Source organism: Cervus canadensis, chromosome 11 (assembly GCF_019320065.1).
Source record: "Cervus canadensis isolate Bull #8, Minnesota chromosome 11, ASM1932006v1, whole genome shotgun sequence".
Taxonomy (NCBI): Eukaryota; Metazoa; Chordata; class Mammalia; order Artiodactyla; family Cervidae; genus Cervus; species Cervus canadensis.
In genome coordinates, this window is record NC_057396.1 from 45,438,753 (window position 1) to 45,463,963 (window position 25,211).

Here is a 25,211-nt window from a genome sequence, read left to right on the forward strand (position 1 = left end):
CCTTGATGTCTAGGAACAAGACAGAACTTAGAGTGATTCAGAGGCAGGAAGAGGAGATGGAGTCCATGAGCGTGGGCAGGAGTCAGGAGCATATGGGGTTACCTGGGACCCCAAGAATAAGCATCAACACAATTCTAATATTTCCAAGAACTTGCCCAGACTTCTTTCTTCCCCTTTGGTGACAGAAAAAGCATTCAGTTGAAAGATATATGCACCCAAATATTCATTGCAGCACTGTTTACAATAGTCAGCACATGGAAGCAACCTAAATGTCCATCAACAGAAGAATGGATAAAAATGATGTGATACATATATACAATGGAATATTGCTGAACAATAAAAGGGATGAAATAGTGTTATTTGCATAGACATGGATGACCTAGAGACTGACACATCAAAGTCAGTCAGAAAAAGAAACAAAGATATTGTATATTATCACTTATATGAGGAATCTAGAAAAATGATACAGATGAACTTATTTGCTAAGAAGAAATAGAGACACAGACATAGAAAACAAACATATGGATATCAATGAGGGGAAGGAGAAGGTAGGATGAAATGGGAAATTGGGATTGATAGCTATGCACTGCTATGTATAAAATAGATAACTAGTGAGAAACTACTGTATACACAGGGAACTCCACTCGATGCTCTGTGGTGACTTAAATAGGAACAAAATTTAAAAAAAAAATAGTGGGGTGTGTGTGTGTGTGTGTGTGTGTAGCTGATTCACTCTGCTATACAGCAGAAATTAACACATTGTAAAGCAACTATACTCCAATAAAAATTAACTAAAAAATAGAATAAATAAAAATAAAAAGCCCCATTTAATGTTACATATGGTTTTATATTTACCCACATGCATACTCATATACAAAAAATGTTCATGACTCAGATAACCACGATATGTGTGATCACTCACTTAGAGCCAGACATCCTGGAATTCGAAGTCAAGTGGGCCTTAGGAAGCATCACTACAAACAAAGCTTGCAGAGGTGATGGAATGCCAGTTGAGCTATTTCAAATTCTAAAAGATGATGCTGTTAAAGTGCTGCACTCAATATGCTAGCAAATTTGGAAAACTCAACAGTGGCCACAGGACTGGAAAAGGTCAGTTTTCATTCCAATTCCAAAGAAAGGCAATGCCAAAAATGTTCAAACTACTGCACAATTGTACTCCTCTCATAAGCTAGCAAAGTAATGCTCAAAGTCCTCCATGCCAGACTTCAGCAGTATGTGAACCATAAACTTCCAGATGTTCAAGCTGGATTTAGAAAAGTCAGAGGAACCAGAGATCAAATTGCCAACATCTGTTGGATCATCAAAAAAACAAGAGAATTCCAGAAAAACATCTACTTCTACTTTAGTGACTATGCCAAAGCCTTTGACTGTGTGGATCACAACCAATTGTTGAACATTCTTCAAGAGATGGTAATACCAGACCACCTTGCCTGCCTCTTGAGATATCTGTATGCAGGCAGGAAGCAACAGTTTAGAACTGGACATGGAAAAACAGACTGGTTCCAAATAGGGAAAGGAGTATGTCAAGGCTGTATATTGTCACCCTACTTATTTAACTTATATGCAGAGTACTTCATGTGAAATGCCAGGCTGGATGAAACACAAACTGGAATCAAGATTGCTGGGAGAAATATCAATAACTTCAGATATGCAGATGACACCACCCTTATGGCAGAAATTTAAGAAGAACTGAAGAGCCTCTTGATAAAAAGAGGAGAGTGAAAAAGTTGGCTTAAAACTCAGCATTCAGGAAAATAAGATCATGGCATCTGGTCCCATCACTTCATGGCATATAGATGGGTAAACAATCGAAACAGTGAGAGATTTTATTTTCTTGGGCTCCAAAATCACTGTAGATGGTAACTGCAGCCATGAAATTAAAAGACTCTTGCTCCTTGGAAGAAAAGCTATGACCAACATCAACAGCATATTAAAAAGCATAGACATTACTTTGTCAGCAAAGGTCCATCTAGTCAAACCTATGGTTTTTCCAGTAGTCATGTATGGATGTGAGAGTTGGACTATAAAGAAAGCTGAGTGCCAAAAAATTGATGCTTCTGAACTGTGGTGTTGTAGAAGACTCTTGAGAGCCCCTTGGACTGCAAGGAGATCCAACCAGTCAATCCTAAAGGAAATCAACCCTGAATATTCATTGGAAGGACTGATGCTGAAGCTGAATCTCCAACACTTTGTCCACCTGATACGAAGAACTGACTCATTTGAAAAGATCCAGATCTGGGAAAGATAGAAGGCAGGAGGAGAAGGGGATGACAGAGGATAAGACATTTGGATGGCATCACTGACTTGATGCACATGAGTTTGAGTAAGCTCTGGGAGTTGGTGATAGACAGGGAGATCTGGTGTGCTGCAGTCCATGACATGACTGAGTGACTGAAATAAACTAAAGATGCCCATTCTCACATTTGTTGTGCATAAACTATAGTTAGGATATGTCATTAACAAGACACTGTCATCTACACCCACTGTGCTTCTGTGAAGTTGTGAGGGTTGTTCAAGATTTTCACCGGGTCTTTACAATTACAGTGCATAATATCCTCTGGGCTTCCCATCTAGATAGCTCACGGGGACACTCTCTTCTCTCTTTCTCTATCCCTAGGGTATGTGATAATGAGGGCTAGGGAGCCAATCCTAGTAGGAAATAGATTAAATATCCTTAAGAGGTTTGCAATGGGGCTCTCAGGCAGTTTCATAAAAATCAGGAAGTTAAGCATCCACCCTCCAGAATCACCATGTCCCCAGATCTTTGTGCTCTATTGTAAGGCCTGGAGCTTCTGGATCCAGCCTGGGTATGTAAGGAATCAATACAGTGAGCAGGTGTTTGGTGCCGAACTGTAGAACCAAAAAAAGGCCCCCAGAGTCTCAGCCTGAGCTTTGGAGACAGAAACGAGGGAAGGGACTGAAAACGGCAAGAAAGGCTGTGGAGGGTGCCTGCCCAAGGAGGTGACTGCTGCCATCAGATCTTGCTGACTTAGTAGGCAACCTCAGGTCTGGGTTTAGCCTTACAACAGCTCTCTGATATCTGCTTAGCTCCTTAGTTTCCTGCTCAGAGAGTTGGGTCACATGTGGTAACAGTAGGAATATTGCTGAGATCTGGGGAGACAGGCGAATTAAATAAGCAAAACTGAGGTATAGGATGTAGGAGTTGAGAAATGAGGGAATGAGATAAGTTAAGTTACTATAGGTTCCATATCTACCTCTTAGCCTCAACACAAGGTTACAAGAGTCAGAGGTTATTTCCAAGAAGCAAAGAGTGGTAGGAAGTAACGCGATCCTCTGGAGAAAAGCTAGACGGTGATATAAAAGGACATTTCCTGGAATGACCACAGCTTATGACTAATGGAATTAGAAGTGATCACTGCAATTGTTTAAGTCCCTCTAGGAATGATCTCCAAGCAGAGCAACTGGGGTGGAAAGGCCATCTGTTAAATCTGCCACCCACCTCTACCCTGGACAACTGACTTTTGTTGGGTCAGGAACAATGAAATTCTCGGCAAACCTGAGGATGAATACTCTAAAGATACTTTAACTAAGAAGAGCTTAGCATAGTCATCTTATTGAAATCTCTTCAGCCAATCTTTTCCAAGCAGAGATCTCCTGGCTTAACTATTCTGAATTTTCTTTTATGTCCAAGTTCCCTGCTTCCTTTTTTTCCTCATAAATCCTCTTTCTGATTCCTGTTCTGCTCTGCTCCCTTAAATTCTGAAGTACAAGTGTTGATTCCAAAGAGTCTGTCTTGACTAAATGGAGGTAGGCACCTAGACCTTTGATATTTCTCTTTATCATTTTTCATTTGATCTCTACCCATTCCAGGCTGTCTCAGGCTGGATTTGTTAACCTTCTGAATTTCCAGACAGTGCCTTGGAGTTCCAGAGATTTAAGCTTGAATCCCACCTCTGCTGCTGATTGGCTGTAAGATTTGAGGCACATTATCAAATTCTCTAAACTTCTCTTGCCTTATTTGCCAATTGAGGAGACAATATTAACTTGCAAAGCTTTTCTAAAGTCTAATTTCTATTTCACTTGCCATGTTCTTTGTGCAGTGGCTGGCATATAGCAGATGTCCAAAAAAAAAAAGTGTTCTTTCTTCTTCACCATCCAACCTCATTTTCATGTCAAAATATTTTCTGCCTTAGCTTTTATGAATTTCATTGTTAACCACTGTGTAACTTGCCTGTCACCGCATAGCTTACTTGACATGTAAGTTTACCACAGCTCTTCTGAATTTACTTTGATAAATAATGTGCTGAGCACTGATCATGGCCAAAGAAGAAACTGAGGAACACTAAGAGTCAACCTGACCTTCAAGTGAACAGTGAGTTCATGACACTTACTATTCATTTCATTGTTATTTGTAGCAAGAAAGAAAATGTCTGTGTATACAACTGTGTGTATTTCTCCAGGAAGTTTATTTATTAATTCAACTAAAGAGTCAGTGCCTTTTTTGAAGGCCCATTAAGCCTTGATTTCATGCTAGTTGCTGATATTTGACAGTGTTGTATATAGCCATCATTTAGAGCTTGAAATCTAGAGAAAAATCGGATCTTGATTCAAATCCAATTTTGGCTATTTTACTTTGAGTTTGATCTTAGAAATGTCAAATTTTTCTAAGCCTCTGTTTCTTTATCCATAACATGGTACAATTAATAGAACTTTATTCACAGATTTTTTAAGGAGATAAAACATGCATGAAGTTAGTAACAGCTAGCTACATAAAATTGAACTCTAACTCTTGCATAAAAAAAAAATTGCTGGGCACTTTCTGTGTACTAAGGTACCTTCTAAGCACTGTCTTGACAAAAGTCAACAAAACAAAACCCTCACCCATTTTGAGTTCACTTTGTAGTGGGGTTAGTAGTGGGAAGATCAATGCCCTGGAAGTCGGGAGGCTGAAATTAACATATGGTTTCCACCCAGTAACTATCCTTTTCTAAGTCTTCATCTTCTCATTGACAGAATAAGCCCTAGCATTGTTGCCTTTTGTTCTGTGGATGAACTTGAACTCTGCCTTGTGATTGGGGTCATGGCCATGGTTGATGGTGCACCAGGGTTTCCTCCCACCTAGGTTCACAGTAGTTGAATTCATAGACTTATAAGGAATGGCAGTTTCTGACTAATTTGAGCATCAGAGCTTTGATTTCTTATTCCATCTGCCAAGAGTAACTTTACAGACAGCCATTCCTGAACAATGGCTGTCTGTAAAGTTACTCTTTACAGCGTAAAGAACATTTATGTGTTCTCTGGATCAAGCTAGGCTTCCAAAGCGAGAAGATCAAAGGAGAAATAAGAAGGTATCTAAGTTTACCAATTATACACAACTGATGAAATTAAACAAAAACAGAAAGAAGGAAGGAAAATAGAGGGAAGGAAGGTAAGAGAAAAGGAAGGAAGGAAGAAGGGAGGGAAGGAAGGAAGAAAAAAGACAATGCAATAGGAAAGGAACTAAAAAGGAAAAGAAGAGAAGCTGGAAGAAATGTTGAAACATTAGTGATAGCCCCAGCAGGAAAGAGGCATGTGAGGAAGTGTTTATTTAAAGATCTACTCATAAGAGGTAAATGAAGTTGAGTATAACCAACTTAGATATCTTATATAGTGAATTATATGCACTGTAGTGAAGATGTTTCAGACCTCTTAGCCTGAAGAAGCAAGGCAAAAAATTTTCAAAGAAAAGATTTTCTCTTAAAAAAAAAAAATGTTGAGAGGAAACCAGGGACCAGAAGGAAATGACCTCTGGAGGAGTTAAATCTATTTGTTTCTAACCTTTCTCTTTTTATTTTATTATTTTTTTTTGGTTTTTCATTTTTTTCTTTTTCTTTTTATTGAAGTATAGTTGCTTTACAACATTGTGTTCATTTCTACTGTACAGCAAAGTGAATCAGCTATACATGTACATGTATCTCCTCTTTTTTGGATTTTCTTCCCATTTAGTAAAGCACTGAGTAGTTTTATGTGAGACAGTATCTCTTTAGTTATCTAATTTATACATAATACCAACAGTGTATATATGTTAATCCTAGTTTCTCTATTCACCCCATCCCTCCTTTCCCCCTCAGTACTCAAACATTTGTTTTCTATGTCTATGTCTCTATTTCTGCTTTGGAAATAAGATCATCTATATCAATTTTCTTCAGATTTCACATGTATGCATTAATATAGATATTTGTGGAAGCAACCTAAATGTCCATCAACAGAGGAATGGATAAAGAAGATGTAGTACATATATACAACGGAATATTACTCAGCCATAAAAAGGAATGGAATTAGGTTATTTATAGAGATGTGGATGGACCTAGAGACAGTCATACAGGATGAAGTAAGTCAGAAAGAGAAAAACAAACAAATATCATGTATGGGGACTCCCTGGTGATCCAGTGACTAAGAATATGCCTTGCAATGCAGGGGATGCAGATTTGATTCCTGGTGGGGGAACTAGGCTCTCACATGCGTCGGAACAACTAAGCCCATGCATTACAACTACTCAGCCCATGTGCTCTGGTGTCCATGTGCCACAACTAGAGTCTGTGCACGGACTGCAATGAAAGACACAACTGAGATCCCTGTGCCACAACAAGGACCCATCACAAATAAATAAATTAAAAAAAAAATTTAAACCTAACCTTTCTCTTTTTAAAAAAATATCTTCCTAGGTGCAGTCACTAGCTTTTGCTCAGTTCATTTCAGGAATTTGAACAGGCTCCGACTTTCTCCTTCCCTCCAAACACAATGCCTTTGAGGTCCCTGGAGAACAGCAGCAGCATGTCCTCCACCTTCCTGCTGAGTGGCATTCCTGGCCTGGAGCACATGCACATCTGGATCTCCATCCCACTGTGCTTCATATACATAGTCTCCATCCTGGGCAACTGCACTATCATCTTTATCATTAAAACAGAGCCCTCGCTCCATGAGCCCATGTACCTCTTCCTGTCCATGCTGGCTCTGACTGACCTGGGTCTGTCTCTTTGCACCCTCCCTACAGTGCTAGGCATCTTTTGGGTTGGGGCACGAGACATCGGCCATGACGCCTGTTTTGCCCAGCTCTTTTTCATTCACTGCTTGTCCTTCCTGGAGTCCTCTGTACTTCTGTCTATGGCCTTTGACCGCTTTGTGGCCATTTGTCGTCCCTTGCACTATGCTTCCATTCTCACCAACACAGTCATTGGCAGGATCGGCCTGGCTTCCTTGGGTCGCAGTGTAGCACTCATTATTCCTTTACCTTTTATGCTCAAAAGATTTCCATACTGTGGCTCCCCAGTCCTCTCACATTCCTACTGCCTGCACCAGGAAGTGATGAAGTTGGCCTGCGCAGACATCAGAGCCAACAGCGTCTATGGCATGTTTGTCATCATTTCCACTGTGGGTATAGACTCACTGCTCATCCTCTTCTCCTACGCCCTGATCCTGCGCACCGTGCTGTCCATCGCATCCAGGGCTGAGAGGCTCAAAGCTCTGAACACCTGTGTTTCCCACATCTGTGCTGTGCTCCTTTTCTACACTCCCATGATTGGCCTGTCTGTCATCCACCGCTTTGGGAAGCAGGCACCTCATCTGGTCCAGGTGATCCTGGGCTTTGTGTATCTTCTCTTCCCTCCCCTGATGAATCCCATCGTCTACAGTGTGAAGACCAAACAGATTCGTGATCGTGTGACCCAGACCTTTTGTTCCTAGCTGGGTCTAATCTTGGAGGCACTGTTTCTTTAAATGTACTCTTACTCTTCTATTCTTTATAATATCTAATGTGCATGAAGTGGAATAGGTTGTTATTTATTTACTGAACAAATAAGAAGTCACAGCTGTCATGGAACCCTCACTGTGGTCACAAGGAAATACATGGCAATATGACATGGTGGCTTGTATTTTCCAAGGAAGGCCACAAGATTATGTCTCATCTCCAACTCTCTTCCAGAAATGCCTGAGTCCTCCATCAGGGGATGTAGTATGTTGCTTCTCCCCTAGTAACTGGGCTGGACTCAGCAGCTCAATGGATTGGCTGTTGAGGTAGCGATGCTATAAGACTTCTGAGGCTGGGTCATAAAAGGTGATATGTTACTCATTGGGACTCACTCTCCTTCTCTCTCCCTCTTTTTCTGTCTCTCTTTTGATATGTTTCTATAGCTCTCACTCAGGGCTTGCTTTTGAAACCTGGCCATCATACTGAGCAGAAACTCGGACCACATGGAGAGGTTACATTTAGGTGTTTTAGCCAATAGACCGAGCTGAGGCCTCAGACTTAGTTGGATCATTATTAACTACTAGTGAGTCAATGAATCTTCAAATTATTCCAACACCCAACCTTCCTGTCTTTTCCATTTGCACCTGGTGAAACAATCAATGTACTCTAAGCCCAGCCCAAATTGCAGATTTGTAAGCTAAATGAGTATCTGGTTTTTGTTTGTTTGTTTGTATGTATGTATGTATGTTTTTAAGACACTACCTTTTGCGATTCTTTGTTAATCATATGTTAACTGTGTTCCATATGTTAACTGTGTTCCATATGTTAACTGTGTTAAAGTGAAAAATGTTGATATAGAAGCAAAAAGAAAGATATCTTCCTCCAACTAGGGAAAGAAGTGGCATGAAAGGTTTCCTTGAGCTGGCATAGAAGGCAGCCTTCAGGGATGTATTGAAGTTAGACAGTCTAACTGGAAAGTGATGGTCCAGCCTGAGAGAACAGCATATGCTAACCTGACAGAGGTGTGAGAGAGGACACTGTTTTCAGGAAAATATCTGAAATTGTTATTGTCATTGTTCTTCCCTAGCAAGTCAGAGAAGTGTAGATAACGTGGGGGTGGGTGGTGGTAAGTGGACTGAGGTTGAGACACTGACCCTATTGTTACAAGCCAATGAACTAAAAGGAGAGAATTCCTTACACCCTCCTATTTGTGCACTGCAACTCTACTACATTGCTTCCAGATTTTTTAATGGATCTTTTGAATAATACTTGTCAGAACAGTATTTGTAATTTTGACTTGGAGATATTTGCAAGGAAAGCAGGCCCGGATAAGATACTACCAAGGGGAGTTTTGAACATCTAAAGGGAAGCATGAGGATGTTGTATTCCTGCATAGTTTTAGTTCAGAGTCTAGAAAGGGAGTGACAGAAAGCCAAAGATGGAATTCTCTACTAGGACCTTTATGTGGAGACTGTCTCACTGGAAGTTAGTCTCATTCAAGGCTACCTATCACATATGGCATTTAACATTTGATGTGTCATGTCCCATTGCCAACCTGTGCTTCATTCAGCCTGGCATAAGAAAACTGTTTCTGCAATGACAGCCATGTGGGAACCTTGGATGATGTCACTTGAAAGATCCAAGATTACTTATAGACAGCAAATAGAATATGTCCTTGAGTGTCATGGGTGGTTTATGGATTGAACCCATTGCTCTTGTGTTTCCTGCATTGTCAGGCAGGTTCTTTATCACCAGCATCACTTCACTTGGGAAGCCCCCACAAAACTTTAAAACAACCACAAATTAAAAAGAATTCATTTGAACCAGTCCTAATGAGATGGATGAAGCTGGAGCCCATTATACAGAGTGAAGTAAGCCAGAAAGATAAAGAACATTACAGCATACTAACACATATATATGGAATTTAGAAAGGTGATAACGATAACCCTATATGCAAAACAGAAAAAGAGACACAGAAATACAGAACAGACTTTTGAACTCTCTGGGAGAAGGTGAGGGTGGGATATTTCAAAAGAACAGCATGTATACTATATGGTGAAACAGATCACCAGCCCAGGTGGGATGCATGAGACAAGTGCTCGGGCCTGGTGCACTGGGAAGACCCAGAGGAATCGGGTGGAGAGGGAGGTGGGAGGGGGGATCGGGATTGGGAATACATGTAAATCCATGGCTGATTCAAAGAATAAAAAAAAAAATAAATAAAAAATAAAACAACCACAAAGCCACTGCAGATACTGAGGCATATATTACAACTCCACATCTGGAAACTATATGTATGCCATCTACAGGCAATTTCAGTCCTTCAGTAGGAGTCATGTTCTCTTATATCTTATAATGAATTAAAGAGTTTTTGTGATATACTAATCAGTAGAGTAAACTTGGAGTCAGTTTTGAGAAAGTTCTGCATTCTAACTGTGAACTTAGGAACTTTTTTATTAAAATGGATCTAATAATGTCTATCCCACAAGGCTATTTGAACTATGTGTATGTATATATATATATATATATATATATATATACACACATATATGTGTGTGTATATATATGTATATGAAAGTTTCAAAACAAGTCTTAGCATGTTTTTTAGCTTCAAATAAATTTCAGTTACTTTCATTCCTAAAACAAAGCCTAATGACACAGAATAAAACATACCATGGAGAATGTGTGATCAGTCAGAGAAGAACCCCTGAAACAGCCCTGAGGTGAAGGAGAACCACTTCCTTCCAAAAAAAATGGAAAATTTTCCAAGGGGAATGTCCTAGCTGATTCTTAAAGAACAAGCAGAATTTATATAGACAAAACTCTGTGCTGTACTGTGCTATGCTTAGTCATTCAGTCGTGTCCAACTCTTCACGACCCCATGGTCTGTACCCCACCAGGCTCCTCTGTCCATGGGATTTCCCAGGCAAGAATACTGGAGTGGGTTTCCATTTCCTTCTCCAGTGGATCTGCCCGACCAGGGAATTGAACTGGGGTCTCCTGCATTGCAGGCGGATTCTTTACCAGCTGAGCTACCAGGGAAGCCCAAACTGTGTGAGTGAAGGAATATTCCCTCAGTCCACAAGTATTTGTTGACTGTGTTTTTTTTTTTTTTCTAGGCAGAGTCTGCATTCCAGAAACACAGTGGGCAAAAGATTAAAGAAAGACTTTGTTCTTGGTTCATTTTTTTATTAATTGGAGGATAATTGCTTTACAGCATTTTGTTGGTTTCTGCCAAACATCATCATAAATCAGCCATAGGTATGCCTGTGTCCCCTCCCTCTTGACTATCCCTCCCACCTCCCTCCCCATCCCTCCCCTCTAGGTTGTTACAGAGCTGAGAGACACAGACAATAGAAAAATCAATGAGTAACCATTTCAGATAGCACTAAGTGCTCTGAAGGAAACCAAATTGGGGGGGGGGGGGGTCAATAAAATTCTAAATGATGTGAGATAAGAAACGGTTGAAAGGAAAAGCATTCCAAAAATGCAGAATAAATGTCAATGGTCTGAGGTGGGAAAAAACCAAAGACAAAGAAAAAAATCCCAAAACTGAAAGGTTGTAGGAAAAACAAAAAGACCAGGGCTAGTATGGCTAGAGCTAAGTGAGTAAACATTAACCAGTGGGAAATTAGAAAGCAATAATTTGATATTGAATACCGGGGACAGGAATGCTAGGCAAAACTGATGTTTTAAGGTCACTGTCAGAAAAGATTCCTTGATTTAGGTGGCTGTGAGAGTTTAAAATGCTCTGAGGGACCTAGGATGAAGTCCTTTGTATCTAATATTATAATTGTTAAACTTTGCAATGTATGTAACCCAGAAATGATGGGAAAAGGGAAGAAATGACTGCACCTTCCTGTGAGAATTCTGAAGCTCAGACTCCTCTGAAGACATTTAAAAGTACCAAAATCTGGTTCACTCATACTACTTATAAATATTCCATCACTATTTGTCAAATTAAATGCTCTATTCATAATGTATTCTTGACTTTATAATAAATTCCATACTGCACAGCTTTTCACTCTCCCCCTGGTCTTCCATTAAATAGTAAATGCTGTGGCATTGAATACACTGTATGTGCTTAGTTGTTCAGCCATGTCCAACTCTTTGTGACACCATAGACACTACCCTACCAGGCTCCTCTGTCCGTGGGATTTTTCAGGCAAGAATACTGGAGTGGGTTGCCATTTTCTTCTCCAGTGGATCTTCCTGACTCAGGGATTGAACTTGCATCTCCTGTGTCTCCTGCATTGCAGGTGAATTCTTTTACCTGTTGAGCCATCGGGGAAAGTCCTGAATATATTGTAGATGCCAATAAATACCGGTCAACAGTTTATTACCTAAATATTCAGTTCTCGTCTCTTGTTGTTGTTGGTCAGTCGCTAAGTTGGTTCCGACTCTTTTCAACCCCATGGACTGCAGCACACCAGGCCTCCATGTCCCTCACTATCTCCCAGAGTTTGCCTAAGTTCATGTACATTGAACTGGTGATGCCATTCAACCATCTCATCCTCATCTTATCTCCCACATATGTTAGATAGCTTACCCAAGACCTTCTCCCGGATTTGTTGAGTCTTTACACAATACACAATGGGATTCATTAGGGGTGGCAACAACAAGAATATGTCTGCAATAAGGATTATAGCAAGGGGGCTTTTGTGCTTGGCGAAGCGGTGCATGGCAGCCAGTGTAATGATGGGCACATAGAAAATGAGTACAGCACAGAAGTGGGAGACACAGGTGTTAAGGGTCTTAAGTCTCTCTGCCATAGATACAATGCTGAGTACAGTCTTCAGGATCAGTGTATAAGAAGTAACAATGAAAGCCAAGTCCAGCATAGTACAGAGAGCAACAAAGAAACCATAGATAACATTGATCTTGTTGTCAGAGCAGGCCAGTTTCATGGTATCCTGATGAAGACAGTATGAGTGAGAAAGTACATTCTTCTGACAATATTTCAATCTCCCTAGCGTGAAAGGAAATGGAAACACTAAGAGAAGGCTCCTGGTGGCTAAAATCACTCCCATTTTAACAACTCTGTTGCTAGTGAGGAGAGAATTATATCTCAGGGGATTGTGAATGGCAAGAAAGCGATCCAAAGACATAACCAGCAGTACTGAGGACTCCATGACTGTGAATCCATGGATGAAAAATTCTTGAGCAAAGCAGGCATTGGGTGAAATTTCCATGGCATTGAACAAGAAGATTCTCAGCATGGTAGGGAGAGAGGAGAAGGACAGGCCCAGGTCAGAGATAGCCAACATGGCAAGGAAATAATACATGGGTTCATGAAGTGAGGACTCTTGTCTTTATGATAAAGAGAATGGTACTGTTGCCCATGATGGCAACCAGATATAGGAGGCAAATGGGAATGGAGATCCATTTGTGGGCATGTTCCCATCCTGGAATTCCAATCAGAAGGAAAAGCTGGACCTCAGAGTTATTGAGAACAGCCATGAGAAGTGGGAATATGAACTCTTTAGCTGGATCTGAAATCACATAAACAAAAAGCAGTAACACTTTGGATAAAGCTCAGTGCTGGACATGAGTGGGGAGGAGCAGAGGGAGATGAGCAGTTTTTCTTACACTACACACACAAGGATATATTTGACATAATATTAATAAAAGGAACTGCCAACATTTATCAAAAAGCCTTAAATATGTTCATGTCCTCTAACATGGGAATTTTGCTTACAGTAATTTATCCTAAGGTGGTGGTTTTCCAACAGTTCTAGTCAAATATGAAACTCATGTCAAAGCAGAGCTGCTTTGATTGAGTTACTGACAGATACTCAGAATCTTTTCTACAGCTTTTCCACATGATCTTTAGTAGTTCTCCTACACAGAGATCCCTGTAGATATCTACACTGTGGTGAATATCAAATGCTAGAAAGTAAGTTTATAAACTAATTTAATTCTTAAATTTATGATCTTGATATTTATTACTCCATTTTATACATGAGCATAAACACCACTCTCGGCTCAAAAAATCATGAACAAGCATCTGCAATATATTAATATTGATGATACAGTGGTTTTCAAAAGAAAAACTAGGAGAAATGGAACATGGATACACCCTTGGGAGTTATATATCCATATTGCCTTCATTTTCCTACACAAAATATGATAGTTTCTAGCTCAAGTACCTATGGGCCACACTTCAAGTTATTATTTTATTATTTCAAGAGAAAATGTTGAAGCCATACATTAGTATCATATTTATCTTGTTTCTCTTGATCAATTATACTATATTTTTATCTCTATGACTGAATTAGTCAGAGAAACTCAAAATGAAAAATATCCCAATCATTCCATTTACCTTTGTAAGGTAAAAATTTTAAGTCCACCTATATATTAAACTAAGTTTTGATTTTATTGTTAAAGTCTCTTACATGAATCTGAACAAACTGGGAGACAGGGAATGACAGGGGAGCCTGACTGCAAAGAATCAGACAAAACTTATCAACTGAACAATGTCATTAAAGAGTTCACAGTTTATGTTTTCAAAGGGAAAATATACAGTCTTGCAGCTTATGAAATTTTTGAGCTTTAAGATATCCCAGTGTTGGATAATTGATAAAAATTACCAGAGTAATACACATATTTAAGCCAACCATCATAAATCCCATTTGTATTTGGTAAGCATAATGAATACATGCATATGTAAATAAAACTTATTAAAATAATAATTTCAATTGCAAAAATAGTAATGGCAAAATACAAAAATAAAGGAAGAGATGAAGGAAGTCGAGTTCATGTGAGGCATTAACCTCATTAGAGAATTTATTTTAAAGTTCAAATTGCAACAAACGAAAAATCATCAGTCTCCAATGAAAAATACAGGGGACATTGGAAATCATTTTTCTAAATTGAAGGTTGATTGTGAATTGATATTTTATGGTGGCTCAGATGATAAAGCGTCTGCCTACAATGCAGGAGACCCAGGTTCAATCCCTGGGTCGGGAAGATCTCCTGGAGAAGGAAATGGCAACCCACTCCAGTTTTCTTGCCTGGAAAAACCCCATGGACAGCGGAACCTGGTAGGCTACAGTCCATGGGGTAGCAAAGAGTCGGACATGACTGAGCGACTTCACTTTCACTTTAGAGGATAACCAAGAAAAACATAATATATAGCCAGCAGCCCTTGGTTCATATTATATATCAACAGTTTTAGGTATTTTCTATGCAGTTCTGTTTTGTCAGCTTGTAAATGAGCCTCACCTGCTGACTTGGAGCCCCTAAGCAGTTGGACAGGTCTTATTTATCTCCCACCATGGCAGCAAGCCTCCTGCCAAGTCCAAAGAAAGTGCATTTTGGAGATAGTAGTAGATTTTCAAATGCTGTAAAACCCATTCTGTATGTAATCTGCCAAACTGTGCCTATTTAGCAAATTTTATTCTGATCCTTCCACCAGAGGACAAAGTCGTCATTTCCCAAAAGCACATGACCCTTTCCTTTTTTGCTTTTTTTGGCTAAGGGGTATTGCTTTTGGTCTTCCAGGTAATATTTCTGCTATGCAGTTTTTACTATAGTCTCTTCTACACTTTTATAATGTACTATTTTCATGTATACCTACCCAACCAAACCCCCATCATATACTAAATACTGTAAAGTATAGATGGGATTTTATTTGTCTTCATATATCTGCCATCAACATAGTTTCTAGAATATGAAAGTTTCTTGGGAGGCATGCAAAGAGTGAATGTGAATGGAGCAAATGTAAGACATAGAATCATTCCTTAATGCCATCTCCCTTTCTTTTGTAGTGGTAAACAAGGGATATTTATGCTCAGTCCACTCACGTACATTTTCAGTGGTAAATTTGTTCTTACACACTATGCTTTTGGATACAGAGTCTGAATTTCAGGAAAAACAGCTCAACTGGTAGTTGATATCTATGGTCATTGGAGTAGATGATATCACTTAGGAAGGTGTGCAAAATACAAAATTGAAATCTCAGATTGAACGCTGAAGAGTACCAAGATTGTTGATAGCATCTTGCTCAAGAATATCCAGACATCAGGAAGAAAAACTAAGAGAGTGGGATATAGTATATCCCCAAGGAATATTTCAAGGAGGATGGTCATCAGTTCAAACATTGTCTAGATTTCTTAGAATTTCCATTCTTTAAGGTAAGAAATAAACCCTCAAGTCTGATACAAGAACATCTGGGTATATGTCTCATCTTTGCAGATTACCAGCTGGGTGAACTTGGGTAAGCTTCTGGTGTTTACTCTTCTGTTAAATATTGTAAACAATAATATCTATCTAACAAAGTTACCTTAGAAAGTCTGATATAATTTTTGCATACTGAGTATATTAGTAAGTATCAGCTACTTTAAAATATTTCAACAAAAATTTCCTAACCATTTCTTTTTCACATCAAATCCTAGACTGGCCAAAGAAGGTTTTTTATTTTTTCAGTTGACATTAAGGCTTGTTATTACTTTTCATATTATCCAATAAATGGGATCCTGCTAATATTAGATTTAATAAAATTATGTTTAACCTTCAGACCACACAACCCCATCTATACTCCCTTTGCGCACGCACACACACACACACACACACACACAGAGTCTCTCTCTCTCTCAAGCTACTTCTTCCTCCCCATAGTCATTTCTTCAGATATGCAGTGTTTCACAAAGCCTTAGTTTTAGGTTTTCAAAGGGAGTTTTTAACTACTTGCACATACCAATACTGGATGCTCAGTGTATCCCTGAATGACAAGAGCAAGAAGTTTCAACTTTAACATTCAGTTTATCTAGATGCACCTACTTCTATTTCCCTCTGGGATGCAGCCCCTTGGGTGGAAAGGGGCTAAAAAAGTAGCTAGCTCTCTGTAATCTCCCAGGAAACTTAAATAGAAAGGGTTTGATGTAGTACATTAACTCTTTGGTACCCAGGAACCCCAATAGGAGCTAGAGACCAATTCTGAGGCAAAACACAATTAGAAAACCACTCAAGTTAGAAGTATGCTGGAAATCATATTGATGAAGGATGCTTGATATTTGTCAGTCACAGAGATTCAGCAATATAGGCAAAAGAATAGGCTATTTGTTATCAGAATATTTGAGTTCTAATTTGAGATCATACCACCTACATTTTACTTCAGTTTAATCATCCACAAAATGGAAATAATAATACACAAAATATCAAATGTTTAAGAGGGCACTTTATAAACTATAAGATAGTTTATCAGTGATTTCACTAATTTGACCCATTTTTGGCAAATGTGATTAGACGAGCCTTGAAATAGACATGTTCTGCCACTTCCTGTTAGATTTCTAACCAATTATTCCAAAATTATATGCACTCCAGGCTATGTAAAACAGTACAAGATGGAAACTGAGATTAAACAGAAAAGCATGACATATATTAAAATGGGTGCATATGTGAGTAAACATAAAATATTTGTATCTTTTCTCATTTCCTAGGAAAGATAATTTACTTTTTAAGGTAAAAAATTTATACTACATTGAGAGATTTGTAACAAAGGTAGAAATATGTACTCAGCAATAATTACATACAGGTCAAAACGAGATAAACGAACGCACACTGTTAAAAGTTTCCTACATTACCTATGGGGTAGTATAATATTTTTTTTTTTCAAATTTATGTTTTAATTGGTGAAAAATTGCTTTTCAATGTTCTGTTGGTTTCTGCTGTGCAACAGTGCAAATCAGCCATAATTATACATATACTATCTGTCTACTGAGCCTCCCTCCCTTCCCCCATCCCACCATTTTAGGTCATGACAGAGCTCCAAGCTGGACGCCACCTTGGGTTATGTAGCAACTTCTCACTGGGTATCTGTTTTACATACAGTAGTGTATATATGCCATTGCTACTTCCTCCATTTGTCCCACCCTCTTCTTCCCATACTGCATCCACAAGCCCATTTTCTACATGTGTGTCTCCATTTCTTCCCTGTAAATAGGTTCATCAATGCCATTTTTCTAGATTCCATATGTATGCATTAATATGTGATATTTGCTTTTCTCTTTCTAATTTGTTTCACTCTGTATCACAAACTCTAGGTTCATCCACCTCACTAGAACTAACTCAAATTTGTTCTTTTTATAGGTGAGCAGTATTCCATTGTATATATGTACCACAGCTTCTTTATAATTCATCCATAGATTCACATCTAGGTTGCTTCCACATCATGGCTATTGTAAATAATGCTGCAATGAACATTGGGGTACATTGTGTCTTTTAGAATTGTGGCTTTCTCAGGGTATATGCCCAGTAGTAGGATTTCTGGGTGGGGTAGAATATATTAATTTATGGGTGAACTCTGATAAGTTGCATACCATAATCCAAGGAGCAACTACAAAAAACAGAAACAAAAAAGTATAGCCAAACAGTCAACTGAATAAATAAAATGGAATACCAAAACTTACTTGAACTGATTTAATTTAAAGATTCAGAAGAAGTGAGTAAGTGAGTAAAGTTGTGACTGAGAGGAGAAAACAGATGAAGTAATGAGGAAACAAAATAATGACAAACATAAAATCAAAATATTAATAATTGTATTAACTATATTGGGTTAAAGATTCCAATTACAAAAGAACTCTTGTCACACAAGATTAAAAAACATTCTGACTACATTCACTGCATGGGAAATAAAAAGACACAGATAAGTTTAGTGTAAAAGGATGGGGAAAATGTCATGCATTCCAATATAAATGGTGAATATGACCATAAATTCCAGGGCACTTGGAATTTAAAGCAAGAAAAGGCAGAGGAAGCAGAGATCAAATTGCCAACACCCATTGGATCACTGAAAAAGAAAGGGTTCCAGAAAAACATCTATTTCTGCTTTATTGACTATGCCAAAGCCTTTGGTTGTGTGGACCACACAAACTCGGGAAAATTCTTAAAGAGATGGGAATACCAGACCACCTGACCTGCCTCTTGAGAAATCTGTATGCAGGTTAGGAAGCAACAGTTAGAACTGGACATGGAACAACAGACTGGTTCCAAATTGGGAAAGGAGCACATCAAGGCTGTATATTTTCACCCTGCTTATTTAACTTATATGCAGAATACATCATGAGAAATGCTGGGCTGGAGGAAGCACAAACTGGAATCAAGATTGCCAGGAGAAATATCAATAACCTCAGATATGCAGATGACACCACCCTTATGGCAGAAAGCAAAGAAGAACTAAAGAGCCTCTTGATAAAAGTGAAAGAGGAGAGTGAAAAAGTTGGCTTAAAGCTCAACATTCAGAAAACTAAGATCATGGCATCTGGTCCCATCACTTCATGGCAAAGAAATAGAAAAACAGTGGAAACAGTGACAGACTTAATTTTTTTGGGCTCCAAAATCTCTGCAGATGTTGACTGCAGCCATGAAATTAAAAGATGCTTGTTCCTTGGAAGAAAAATTATGACCAACCTAGACAGCATATTAAAAAGCAGAGACATTACTTTGTCAACAAAGGTCCATCTAGTAAAGGCTATGGTTTTTCCAGTGGTCATGTATGGATGTGAGAGTTGGACTATAAAGAAAGCTAAGCGCTGAAGAATTGATGGTTTTGAACAGTGGTGCTGGAGAGGACTCTTGAGAGTCCCTTGGACTGCAAGGGGATCCAACCAGTACATTCTAAAGGAAATCAGTCCTGAATATTCACTGGAAGGACTGATGCTGAAGCTGAAACTCCAATACTTTGGCCACCTGATACTAAGAACTGACTCATTGGAAAAGACCTTGATGCTGGGAAAGATTGAAGGTGGGAGGACAAGGGGACGACAGAGGATGAGATGGTTGGATGGCATCACCAACTCAATGTACATGAGTTTGAGTAAACTTCGAGAGTTGGTGATGGACAGAGAGGCCTGGCAGGCTGCAGTCCATGGGGTCACAAAGACTCAGACATGACTGAGCGACTGAACTGAACTGAACTGTGTCACCAAGTTAAAAGGAAACATTTTGCAATGATAAAAGCATCAGTTCATTAAGATGTCATAGCAATCTTAATATTATACATGTGTGCTCAGTCGTGTCCAACTCTTTGTGACCCCACGGACTAGCCCCTCAAGTTCCTCTGTCCCTAGTCTTTCCCAGACAAGGACACTAGAGTGTGTGGCCGCTTCCTTCTCCAGTGGATCTCCCTGACCCAGGGAGATCAAACCCACATCACTTGTGTCTCCTGCATTGGCAGGTGGATTCTTTACCTCTAGAGCCAACTGGGAAGCCCTTTGTTTATACATGTAATAGGAAAGGTTCCAAATACACAAAGAAAAAGTAACAGGACTAAAAAGAAAAAGACAATTTTGTTTTTAATTTTTAATTTTGTATTGAGGTATAACCTATTAACAATATTTTGATAGTTGCAGATGAACAGTGAAGTGACTCAGCCATACGTATACATATATCCATTCACCTGAAATATCCTTCCCATCCAGGCTGCTACTTAATATTGAGCACAGTTTCCTGTGATGTACAGTATGTCCTTGTTGGTTATCCATTTCAAATATAGCCATCTGTATATGTCCATCCCAAACTAACTATCCCTTCCCCCCATCCTTCCCCCTGGCAACCACAAGTTCTTTGTCTTAGGCTGTGAGTCTCCTTCTGTTTTGTAAGTTGTGTTATTTGTTTTTAGATTGCACATATAAGGGATGTCATATGATATTTCTCCTTCTCTGGAAAAAGACAAATTCTTAATCAGATTTGGGGATTTTAGCACTTTCCTGTTTCTATGCTACTTTGTTGCATATGTAGATAAAAATTGAAATTGAGCTATACACTCCAGATATATCTATCTTACTCTATGTAATTTACATTTTAATAATTAAAAAGGAAAACATCTTCACTGACTATAAGAAAATAAAAAGAAACTAAGAAGTGATGAGCCTAAAATAATGTATCAGTTAATTTGGAATTAAATAATGTTTTGGTAGCTTCAACTGCTTTCTCTAATCTCTCAGGCAGGCTCTCCTTGATATGTTCAAGTCTCCAAAACCTGTGGACTATTGCAGTCTGACCTTTTCATGTTCTTGTGGGAACCAGTGAGTTAAACCTCAATCCTGCACCAGGCTCTCTTCTGGGAGTTTCTAGGAAGTTGCTCAGGGAAATCATTTGTTTACAGAGGATAGCAGAGCTGTAGGAATTGGTGTGCCATAAGTACAAAACTCAAAAGACAGCTCAGAGAGTGATCTGTAGATGAAGGCTGGTCAGCAGACGTGGTACACTGAGGCTGAGAAGCCTCTAGCCTAAAATCATTTCTGTTTCACTGTGTGGTCACATGGTAAGTGCAGTAGGGCCCTAACATAACATTGTCTTATAATATGGCTTTGTAACGTGGGTATGTCTGAAACATGGAAACTATGAACTGAGCCTTAGAGAGGATGATGAATAAGGATGACTTTTTGCCATAGGAAGGGCTCAAAGGTAAAAAAACAAAAAGACTGCAATGGGGGAAAGGGGATAGGGGAGCTTCTCTTGGTGATATGTTTACTTGATAAGAAGATACTTTTAACTTAAATTTGGAGAAGAAGCTATGAAAATGTAAAAATGCACTAAAATGCTTTTAGCCATCCATTGCCACTGTTCAATTCACCTTTCTACGGTTCATCTGAGAAAGTATCCAGTTGTTCATGCACAGTTAGACAAAATGCTGGATAGAGTTGGAACTCTGTGAGATAGGGACTGGGAAATAGGCAGACTCATTAGCTGAAAGAGTAAAATGTATTCATCTAAGCAAAGAATAGGAAGGTAGACATGGGTACAGAGTCAGGCCATGGATGACAGGATCTTAGTCACTAGACTCAAATCAGAAGAGAGGACTTTACTTAGTCTCGGAAGAAAGAGCAGGTAGAGGATATTAAGGCCTCATGTTAATTGGAAGAGGGGCCTGAAAACAATCTAGCTACTCCAGGTAAGATGTATGTGACGCAAGGAAAGTACTATAAGGTGCAGTCTAAGACAGTCCTTAGTATTCAGTCAGAGGATAAGACACACCTGGGTTTGAATTCTAGTTCCATCCATGACTGGGGCTTCCCAGGTGGTTCAGTGGTAAAGAATCCACCCGCCAATGCAGGAAACATAAGAGATGCAGGTTCGATCCCTGGGTCAGGAAGACCTCCAGGGGTGGGAAATGGCAACCCACTGCAGTATTCCTGCCTGTTAAATTCCATGCACAAAGGAGCCAGTTGAGTTACAGTCCATGGGGTCGCAAAGAGTTAGACACGACTGAGTATGCAGCACATATATACATATATATCCATGATTAGCTATTTCTTTCTTTTTTAATTTATAAAACAGAGATAATAGCAGTACCTGCTTCACAAGGTTTTTCTGAGAATTAAATAAAATGTATATAAAGAGTCTGAGATATCATTCATCTTACAGATAGTACCCCTGAATTTTAATTCCTTTCAGTAATAACATGTAGGACTTTCTCTCAAGGCAATGAATTTACTTGCAGTTCTTGAGTAATTTCTCCACATGAGTCACTGCACTTGAGAAACAAATGGCCTGGGCCCTTTTGATAGTAACTATTGTTAGTAGAAGGCTTATTATGTTTCAGACTGATCAGGACTTTGCCAACTATCTCTTATCCTCAAAGTAATTCTGCTATTTTACTATCTCCTGTTCATCAGTAAGTGTATGAGGCTTCACAGATAAACATTTATTTTCAAGTTCACATAAAAATGGAACAAATATTTTGAAAGTGAAGCTATATGTGGAAATTGTCTAATACAATGTCTAGCACAGAGTAATAGTTTCCAATGTTTTCTCTTTTAAATCTCTCTCTTTAACATATTTATTCCTCTTTTTCCCTCTTTCAGCTTAAGAGCCATCTCTCATCTTCACCTCTTGATCTAACTGAGGAAGTGCTGATTTTGTACCTTGACAATGTCACAGTTGTTTCTACTTGGTGGATGGTGCTACCAACAGTGGTAGCAAGCTCTACAGAGAGCTTGTAAGTGAAATCAGCTTTAGAAGCCTGGCCTTGAAAAGTGTTTGGAGCAAATGTCTCTAGAAATTGGAGAAACTGCTTACTAACTGCTTTACTAAAATCTATTTTTTGCAGTTTCTTCTTCTTCTTTTCTTCTTAATTCTAGGCTCATTTTGGATCAAGCAGAAAGCGCTACCCTATAGTTCAGCCTGAGTGTATAAATTGTTTAATTAGATTATAGGTGGGGAGGGGCAAAAGCTAATAGTAAAAGGGAAATTTATTTGCAGAACATATCTTTATGTGGGCACTTTTTTCCTCAGGACCTGATGGGGAAGTGTGACATCCATGGTTCTCCTTGTCAGTTACCATTATCTGACTATATTATCAATAGTCTGTTTGGAAGGAATGCCTCATTCTTTTATTCCTTTATTCTTTTATGAGAAGTCTTTCAAAACTGTGTTTTCTCTGTTTATGTCTCAGACAAAAGTGCTGAAAGGAGGGAGAAGTGCACAACAGGCCTTTGCTGAAAGTGTCATTTCAGATCTGGGAATAAATACTTCCAAATCAATTTATCATGCCCACTCTCAATTCCTCTAAGGTGGAGATCACCACCTTCTTCCTGATTGGAATCCCAGGACTGGAGCATGTTCACATATGGATCTCTATCCCCATCTGCCTCATGTACCTGGTGGCCATCCTTGGCAATTGCACCATACTCTTCGTGATTGGGACAGAGCCCTCACTCCATGCACCCATGTACTATTTCCTTTCCATGTTGGCTGTCTCTGACCTGGGACTGTCCCTCTCATCCCTCCCCACTATGCTGCGGATCTTTGCTCTCAATGCTACAGGAATTTCCCCAAATGCCTGCTTTGCTCAAGAATTCTTTATCCATGGATTCACAGATCTGGAGTCCTCAGTGCTCCTGGTCATGTCTTTTGATCGCTTTTTGGCCATCTGCAACCCTCTGAGATACAGCTCCATCCTCCCCAATGCCAGAGTGGCCAAAATAGGTGTGGCGTTTCTCATCAAAAGCATTCTCTTAGTGCTCCCATTTCCTTTCACTCTCAAAAGATTGACCTATTGTAGGAAGAGCCTACTTTCTCACTCTTACTGTCGCCATCAAGATGTCATGAAGCTTGCCTGCTCTGACAACACATTCAACTTTTTCTATGGCTTCTTTGTTGTTCTCTGTATGATGACAGACAGTGTGTTCATTGCTGTGTTCTACATATTCATCCTGAAGACTGTGATGGGAATTGGATCCCACAAGGAGCGGCTCAAAGCCCTCAACACCTGTGTCTCCCACATCTGTGCTGTGCTCATCTTCTATGTGCCCATCATAGCTTTGGCTTCCATGCACCGCTTTGGCAAGCTCAAGTCCCCATTGGCCATGATCCTCATTGCTGACATTTTCTTGCTAGTGCCACCTCTGATGAATCCCATTGTCTACTGTGTGAAGACACAGCAAATTCGTGAGAAGGTTCTGGGGAAATTTGGTCTAAATTAAAGGTATGGGGAAAAGTGAGGCAAGGTCAGCCAGGTTCAGGGAATAAAACAATACCTTTCTAAGCAAAGTATTATGGATGGGTCATTCTTATCTTTCCTAGTCATGATTGTAATCAGTACAACAACATATGGTCTGGGCATTGAGGTCTGTGAGCTTAGGACTTACATGGGCATTGATAGGTATGTGTGGGATAGTTTTGTAGTATAATTAAAATCATGAATCAATAGATGGATGTGGAATTTTAGTTACAGTGTTTACAACACAAGAATGTAAAAATGGAAGTAGAGATTGTTTTCCCTTATAGAAAATGAATATCAGAGGAGCTGGAAGCTAAAGACATTACTCCAAACCAGTTACTGATTTTCTTTCCAGCAGCCTGTATTTCCTGCACCATGTATTTGCTGTGGGGACTCAATTTAAATTCTTGATTTCCCATTTAAATGAAAAAAGTCTGTTTTCAAATATGAGTTGCTTATATATTTTCTCCCTTTGCTCTTGTTTTTTGTTTTTTTTTTTTAATTTTACATTGGGTTATAGTTGATTTGGGCTTCCCTTGTGGCTCAGCTGGTAAAGAATCTGCCTGCAATGCAGGAGACCTGGGTTTGATCCCTGGGTTAGGAAGATCCCTTGGAGAAGGGAAAGGCTACCCACTCCACTATTCTGGCCTGGAGAATTCCAGGGACCATAGTCCATGGGGTCGCAAGGTGTCAGACATGACTGGGTGACTTTCAATTTTCCTAGTTGATTTACAATGTGGTGTTAGTTTCAGGTATACAGCCAAGTGATTCAGTTACATATTCTTTTTCAGATATTTTTCCCATTTATCTTAATACAGAATATTGAGTAGTGTTCTTCATGCTCTTTAGTAGGTCCTTATTGATTATTTCTCTTATATATAGTAGTGTGTATTTTAATCTCAAATTTCTAATTTATTTGTCCTCACTACCTTTCCCCTTTGATAACCTAACTTTGTCTTCTAAGTCTGTGAGTCTGTTTTTGTTTTGTAAATAAGTTCATTTGTATCTTTTTATATATTACACATATAAGTGATATCATATGATACTTGTCCTTCTCTG

At 39.1% G+C, this 25,211-nt stretch overlaps 3 protein-coding genes across 3 annotated transcripts; 2 read left to right on the plus strand and 1 right to left on the minus strand.

The window, feature by feature from the left end:
* The first annotated feature begins 6,745 nt into the window (after positions 1-6,745).
* LOC122449790 (olfactory receptor 51G2) lies at positions 6,746-7,741 on the plus strand. The gene has a single exon (XM_043481805.1). The coding sequence runs from the start codon at positions 6,763-6,765 to the stop codon at positions 7,702-7,704; it is 942 nt and encodes a 313-aa protein (XP_043337740.1). The 5' UTR covers positions 6,746-6,762; the 3' UTR covers positions 7,705-7,741.
* Positions 7,742-12,228: 4,487 nt separating this feature from the next.
* On the minus strand, positions 12,229-13,168 carry LOC122449791 (olfactory receptor 51A7). Its single transcript, XM_043481806.1, is given in 2 exon segments — positions 12,229-13,014; positions 13,016-13,168. Coding segments are annotated over 2 exon segments (939 nt in total).
* Positions 13,169-23,199: 10,031 nt separating this feature from the next.
* Positions 23,200-24,135, plus strand: LOC122449309 (olfactory receptor 51A7-like). The gene has a single exon (XM_043480836.1). It carries the CDS (start codon positions 23,200-23,202, stop codon positions 24,133-24,135), a length of 936 nt encoding a protein of 311 aa, XP_043336771.1.
* The last annotated feature ends 1,076 nt before the right edge of the window (positions 24,136-25,211 follow it).

Coding starts and splice junctions, on each gene's coding strand:
- LOC122449790 (XM_043481805.1), top strand. CDS start 6,763: ATGCCTTTGAGGTCCCTGGAGAACAGCAGCAGCATGTCCTCCACCTTC.
- LOC122449309 (XM_043480836.1), top strand. CDS start 23,200: ATGCCCACTCTCAATTCCTCTAAGGTGGAGATCACCACCTTCTTCCTG.